At 40.2% G+C, this 7,710-nt stretch overlaps 1 protein-coding gene across 1 annotated transcript; it reads left to right on the top strand.

The window, feature by feature from the left end:
• Positions 1-1,804: 1,804 nt before the first annotated feature.
• On the top strand, positions 1,805-5,180 carry si:ch73-1a9.3 (non-histone chromosomal protein H6). The gene is made up of 6 exons (XM_035667072.1): positions 1,805-2,006; positions 3,516-3,536; positions 3,712-3,741; positions 3,839-3,883; positions 3,980-4,087; positions 4,165-5,180. Exons 1-6 carry the CDS (start codon positions 1,989-1,991, stop codon positions 4,210-4,212), a joined length of 270 nt encoding a protein of 89 aa, XP_035522965.1. The 5' UTR covers positions 1,805-1,988; the 3' UTR covers positions 4,213-5,180.
• Positions 5,181-7,710: the final 2,530 nt, after the last annotated feature.

Raw genomic sequence — 7,710 nt, 5'->3', positions numbered from 1 at the left:
GAGTGTATAATCACCTGAATGAGGAGTTTAACCCTTACTTGGAGTGAGCCTTTACGCTCTTATAGACACAAACGGCTTCTAGATAGGGGTGTTTGCATTTTTTGCGGCCACCATAGTTTCTCCTTTGAGCTTTGAAGGGGAGGGTGAAGTGAGGGAGTTGCAACTACACCTCTAGATGCCACTAAATCCTACACACTGGTCCTTTAAGATAAGATAAATCCTATATTGCCCCAAAGGGCTACACCAGATAAATAGAGAAAATTAAAGAAAATAAATAATTAATTAAAAATAAAAATAAGATAACAATAAAATAGAAACTTGAGCAATTTGACTACAGACAACACACGCTACAACTAGTCTTGTACTAATAATACTGTCTCTGTGATTACCTGGCTGTGTTTAAAATAAGAAAGAGTTGTACTGTTCACAAAATCTAGACTACTTAAACACATTATCCCTTTTTCTCTCATCTCTCTCATCTGATCTGTAATGAATGTAATGTAATGAAAGCAATTTATGAAGCTCACTGTTCACTCCTTATTGTGATGTATTTCCTGCTGAAACAGGATGTTGGGCTGTCCAGAATGCAGGGAGGGATCATTTAAAAATCCACCCAGTTAAAGAGAGAAGAAAGGTATTTTTATTTGATTACTGATTTTTTTAAATGATTTATTTATACTTCAGACCATCAATATCATAATAATATCCTAACATGTCAAACATTTTAATGATGACACAGTCCAAAGCCAGGGAATATAGCTATAGTTTCTGTTGACTACTCTTTAAATACAGTCCAACAAAACTAAACGTTGAACGAGAGCCGAGGATAAAATAAACAGCAAGTACATTATAGAAAGGAATCTTTGTCCTCGCCTCAGCAAAAATAAAACAATTTATAGATAGCTGATGATTGACAAAAGATATACTAAATAAACTAAACTAAATAAAATTATCACATAACGGGTGGGTCTGTGAGCTACACCCTCTACAGTCCTCATAGAAGAGCATTCAATTAAATATATATTTATGTTTTTTTTATTATTATTTTATACTTATTTAATATACATTTTAAAACATGTAGAAGTAATTGTCTCGTTTCTTTGCAGTGGGCCTGTACTTAAATAATTCAACAACAACGCTCAGTGTTTCAGTCCTGCGGTGAAATGAGACAGTCAGGGCAGTGTCTGTATCATTCACTCGAGGGAAATGAATGAATGTCTCCGTGCTGAAATGTCTGAAATGACTTCAACACAAAGCTGGAGCGCCACCACTCACAATGGAGCAAGTGGATGGTGACAACACCGCGAGGATGTTGCACAAGAGCACACACGCGCGGCGAGGAGCTGTAGGCTACCCACAACTATCCTGTCGCCATTTTCCCAAGCTAAAATACAAAAGACTCGGTCGGGGGAGCACACACCCCTCTCTCAATCTTCTACCAATACACATGCCACATTTTCCTTTTCTCGCTCGTGTTTAAAGGCCCAGAATGTCTTTGTTTTTTAACATATACCAGAGGCACTGCTAGACTACGTCAAAATGAAGCATTGGTTGTGAAATAAAAGCCATTTTGAGCGAGGTGAAAGACATATTTAGAGAGATTTTTGCCTTGTTATAGCAGATGGTAGGTACAGACAGACAAATAGCTCGCCATGTTTGTTGACTGACGTGTGACGTATCCACACAGGTAGGAGCCCAGATTTGAAATCGTGTTGCTGACCACTGTGTCAGCAAATCAGCGGGCAGCGGGGGCGGGACATAGCCCAGTCAATCACGCAGGAACTATAACGGTTTTAATAGGGAGGGAGGGGGAGAATCCAATCCGGTTTGAGCTAGTTTTTCTTCCAATGGAACATTAACGTCTCGCTGCGCTGTGTTAGACTGTACTGGCACAGCTTTATCTTGAATATACCACTGTATTTTCTCCTGTATTCAGTAACATTTAGCGCTTTTTTCCTTTTTTAAAAAACGCCCCACACAAACCAACCATGCCTAAAAGGAGCACAGTGAGTAGACCGACATCTTTCATGCATTCAGTAGTACAGTGTTATAACCCCCAACTGCAATTTGTGATATGGGCTTGTAACCGCTTGCAGTCAGAGTTGTTCAAATGTTGCTACAAATGTCCGCCTTCTGTTCCCAGTGAATGTCAACAATGTTGCGCCGTGCAGAAGCGACTTTAGTTGCTATGTGGGGTCTGTTTTGATTTCCTGAAGTGGCTGATTCTTGGTCTTATCTCTCGTGCAGTGATTATCTTTGTGCCGATGATTTTCCGTGTGCCGGGGTTTTTCTTACCGCAGTATCTTGACATGCATAGTTGCAGTTGTGTATAAATACATTTACTTGCAGTGTAGGACAAAGCGGGCTCGTTTTCTCTGTCGATGGATTGCTTTTCTGCAGAGAAAGTTGGCGGCATATTGATTGTTTCCTATGGAGGTAGTCACGCTGGATGCTAAAGTTTCTCCGAGAGAAAATTGGCACGGAGATCGACAACGTAATGTAGCAATAGTATGTTATTCAGCGGGAGTTTGGCTGGAATGTTGTGGTTGTTATTTTTGTGCGGGCACTATGTCTTGTTTGTGTTTTTGTTTGTGGAACAAAAACACTTTTAATAGAATTTTATAACGAATCTCTTTCATTAACCCAGCGTGCATGTGTGGTTTTTATTAATACGCGGGTGTATAGCAATTGTTGGAAGGCGTTCGTCGTGTCTTTCTGTGCATTGTCGGCTCAGGCCACTCGCAGGTTATGCAATGGCGAGCCTCCGTCAGCAAAGCGCTGCTCTTGTTGCTGGGGGTTCCAGTAGATTCTGCTACCAGATCGACAGAGTCGCTGAGCATCTCGGAGTGACTGTTTTCAAATTCATGGCGGGAACACTCACTACACTGCTCGGTTTTCTCCGTACACTGGCAATCCCATTTATTACCAATGAATGGATGTGTCGGGAGGAGGCGGAGTCCGCCCCCTCCTCCACCGGAGTTTTACAGTAGGCAAATCACTTGCAGGAGGTGGGAGTGTACGACCACATGACGCCCTACGTTATGCTATTATATTACGATGTTAAGACCTTTGTTTTCAAGCATATGGAAGGATTCTTGTTCATTTCTCCTTGCGCCGACACATGTAGTTCCACAAGGATTCATGTTGATATGTTGCTAAGTAACATGTATTAATCCTAATTGATATAATGTGTGTAAACATGCAGACTAATGAGTGTGTCTCAGTCTTACAGCGTTGATGAGCACTGGTGTTTATGTGCACTGAGTGGTTTTTAGATTAGCTCCATTGTGCATCATTTTACAATGTGTCTTAGCCAACCACAGCTTGATCTCAACTAAAACATGCATGACGCTGGATGCGCAGCCATAGGCTAATATTCTGTCTGGGAACGCCCACTTTTGGTTACATAACTAATACTTAAAGCCCATGCCCCACTCCCCTCTACCAATAAAACACCATAGTAACAGTTTCAGACAGTGTCCATAACCTGGATTTCTTCTTTCCTTCCTTCACAGGCAGCTGCAGGTGACTCAGCGGTAAGGAATAATAAGACTTACTCATTTTTTTGAGCATCTGTGTCTTGTTCAAATAAAACAATAAATAAAAAAAACAGTTAGCCTACACACCCACCAGGGGTCAGTAGCACCCCATCAATAACATCCATTGGTTGACATGCTCAAAGTAATCACTGTCTGCTCCTTCTCTCTGCAGCCCAAGAGGAGATCTCTCAGGTTGAAAGATGTAAGTACAGACAAGCCCAGACTGTCACAGACAATATGCACGCTGTCAGCTGCATTCTTAGTGCTGACACTGATGCTTTCTGTCCCCATCCCCACAGAGACCTGCTGCACCTGCAAAGGCAGAGGCCAAACCCAAGCCAAAGGTGGGACCTGGTTTTGATTGCATCCGATTTGACTCATTTATTAGACTCACAAGCTTTTGAAAGAGTGACTAATGTGGTTAATATTGCTGTTTGCAGAAGGCACCTGCTAAGCCTAAGAAAGCCAAGGAGGTGGAGAAGGCCAAGCCTGAGGAGAAAGCACCAGAGGCCCCTGCTGAGAATGGAGAAGCCAAAGCTGAGGAAGAGGTGAGGCCCATGACATCATACATAAACATGGTAAATAAAGCTCCATGGTGATGAAACTTTGACACTCTGTCTTCCAGGCACCAGCTACAGACGCAGCTGACGAGAAAGACGAGGCAGCAGAATAACATCTCTCAGACTACGTCTTTTACCAGTGCTCCCTGTACCTCTTTTCTTGTACAATTCAGGGGAATATTTTTATCAACTATTTTCTAAATACAGGTTTTTTAGTAGTTTGATTGTAGAGAACACTTTTTTTTAATGAAAGAAAAAAGTCAATTTGGAGACGGGAATTTCATCACATCCCACAATTTTTGCATCGCCATAAAAAAATTGCGGTCATTGTTGTTACTGTCGGTGGATTTCATTTCAGTTTTAAATGTGAAGGAGGGGAGGGTGTGGGACAGGTTACCGTTTCAACACGCAAGCACGTCGTTCACAGGAGCTGGGGCAACAACGGCAAGAGATTGCCTGCGTGGATTACATTCCATATGCTTTATAAGGGACAGTGTATGTAATCTGTGCTGGGGTGGGAATGGACAAAGTCACAGGGCAACTCATTGTTTTATTGTTTATAATGAAGAACAGTGTTTTAGAATGTTTGTAAGCTTTGTTCCTATATGTTAACTCTTGTACTCATGCAGTTTTCTTAATGAATCTGATCAATAAAGCTAAAATCCCTAGTACTGGAGCTCTCCCTATCAGAACTGTGCATCGCGTGTGTTGGTTGTGTCTCTGTTCTGTGATAGCATCGCAATAAATTTGTATAGCTGCTGTGAAAAAGGTTTTCAATCTTTCTATATGCAGTGTGTTATGGTACATTGTAAGGATGGTAAAATGGAATGTTTTCTTAGCCAAGCTAATGAGGTATGTAACCATGAAAAAAAAAAAAGTGTTGAGACTGGCTTCTTAAAGGCCAACAGATAAACTGTACATTTATTTGAGATGTCAATTGCATACCAGCAGTAGCAATATTCATGTGAGTTTTAGGTATCTGTATCAAGTACAAGTGTGCAGTTTCTTTTTATTTGTTTATAGATGTACCTGTGTAATGATTGTTATCAACAAACCAATAAAACTCAGTTGGTAGTTGTTATGCTGTTTCATTCTGAAAAGTTGGTTAATTATTAAGGTTGCTAATGCAAGAGTGTAGAAGAATGAACTGTTAACTGAAAAGCAAAGCTTTGAAAATACTTTACAAGTTTAAAATTCTTACCGAAGAGGCTGTAAAATGTGTTCTGCCAGAAAATATGTCATAACAGTTCAGCATTGATAGTGATTTATACTCCACCGTACTCTAAGCATGTTGACCTGTATAGGTCCACTAAATGATCACAGTTTTAGAATGCACTGAAGTAAAATAAGGACCAATTTGGTAAATGTTTCTAAAATATGACACACCGGAAGATTTTAGTAGAAACATCTAATTCACGGACAAATATAGGCTAAACATGTATTTAGAACTGTGTATTTTGGTCCAGGTGTAATAGAAAATGTGCATATGTACAGGACAAGTTCAAAGACAATGCAGATTGAGCTCAGTCCATGGTGAGCACTAAAAAGGAAGAAGTGAAGTATTAGTCAAAGCATGATCTGGACGGGCATATTGTTTAACTCTTCTAAAATAATATTATTTATTGATTGATTGATTTATATATATACAAAATCATTCAAATGTGCCCTGTCCCCTGTAAAGCCAGACATAATAAAGATGTTCTGTCCAAATAAAAGCAGATGAGACAGTTTCAGCACCATGGACAGCTTCTTCCTCTGTGGACACTTTATCAGCTGCTGTTATTCCTCCGCCGCCCTTTCCTTCTTCCTCCCATCACAATGCATTCACACCAGTTTTCACCATACCATATTTAGCTTCTGTTAGTAAACAAACCGATAGGATGGTGCGCGCTTACGTATCTCTGATGCAATGGCGGCAGCACGTTCCCTTCTGGCTCTGCTGTGATTGGTCGGCAGAGGGAGGAAGGAGGAAGACTCACTTTGCTTAATGAAGCTGTCAGATGCTGTCGTATCTACAGAGAACACAAGCAGCACATCTTTGTGTCGTTCAGATGTTTGTATTTTTCATATTTTGTCCGTGTACCATACTGCCGATATACTTTAACTGCAGCAATGAAAACGGATGGAACGAATGTGTGAGCGGTTCTTTTGAATACCGGGGCTTTATTGAAGCATGCTGCGATCACTCTTTAAACTGGATAGACAAATAGTCGCCTTGATGGGAAATTTACATTCACCAGTGAGATGCATCTTAACAATGGACAGTAACAGTGGACATATTTCTTATTTATTTCCCCTCTCCACGTGACATCTGGTGGGGAAATGTGTTTCTTCATTTGTTGACCTAAGCAGTCAAATTCATTTGTACTCAATATTTATAAATATTCACATATGCTCAACATGTCCACCCCAATGCATTATTAATATATGAATTTAAAAAATACTACTGCGCCACAGCTTCAGCCTTGTATTTACTCCAAGAAGTCTAAGAATAAATCTGACATCTGAATCTGAAAATACTCACCCCAGGTTGCTAAAATCTTTCCAGGACATGAACTTGGTGTGGTAGCTATGACCCGGAAGTGAAGAAGATACTACACGTAGTTTTGATGAAGGCTGCTCAATATGCTGTAAACATGACAATATATCATGTCCAGCAGGTGAAAATTACTGACTGGAAATCAGCCTTGCATTGGCAACACATTGATATAAAGCAGTGGTTCCCAACCTGGGGGTCGCGAGGCCTTCTTGATTTTAAGGGAACTCTTTACAAATATACACAGTAGGCCTATATATCAGCATCTGGTTCACTTCTGTGAAATAATGTGAAATAAATTGTCTAATAGAACAATAGCTAAGCGATAAAATAATATAATCCGTCAAAATTAATCCAAACCACTCGTTTAACACAAACTTCTTGCAGTTACTGAGTTCACTGATTGGGTTGAACAGTTTGAATATGAATATGAAATATATGAAAGTTTTGGTTGTTTTAATTGTTCCCCTGGTCCATACTGGCCATGAAGAAGTTCCTTCCTAAAGCTTCTTTAATGGAAGTAATGTGGGACAAAATCCTTGGAATCATGCAAAAATGCATTCTGAGATTCAACTGAAGCTGTGAGGATTCAGCAGTCTGACTGAAACCATAAATTGGCTATCCCCCACAGTTAGTCTTTTTAATAAAAAGAAGCATCCCTCTCTCTGCTTCCCTGCTTCCAAACTTTCATAGTAAAAAGCCTAACTTTGGATGCGGCTCACATGATTTGTGAACTCTTATTAGCTTCAGTGGAACTTTCAAATGCAGTTTTCCACATAAGGACTGTCCTTCATTAGCAGAATCGCATTAGGAAGAGATCTTTAATGTCCAGTATAGACAGGAGGAACCATTACAGCAACCATAAACTGTTCCAATGTACATATGGACATGTGAGTATGTTGATTTTAAAAAATGTGTGCCTATCCTTTAGCCATAAGCAGACATTCTCCTTCCAGCTTTAGGAATGTTTATGCATCTTTAGTGCCGTTTCAGAACTGGCTGAAGCAAGAGGCCAAATCTCACAGGTTGTGGGTGCTAAACTGAACTGCCAGTTCACAGAGAAACATAAACCAAA

Source organism: Morone saxatilis, unplaced genomic scaffold, assembly GCF_004916995.1.
Source record: "Morone saxatilis isolate NCDOM2014 unplaced genomic scaffold, NCSU_SB_2.0 Contig20, whole genome shotgun sequence".
Taxonomy (NCBI): domain Eukaryota; kingdom Metazoa; phylum Chordata; class Actinopteri; family Moronidae; genus Morone; species Morone saxatilis.
The sequence above is the reverse complement of the archived record's forward strand: the minus strand, read 5'-3'. Positions and strand labels throughout refer to the sequence as shown.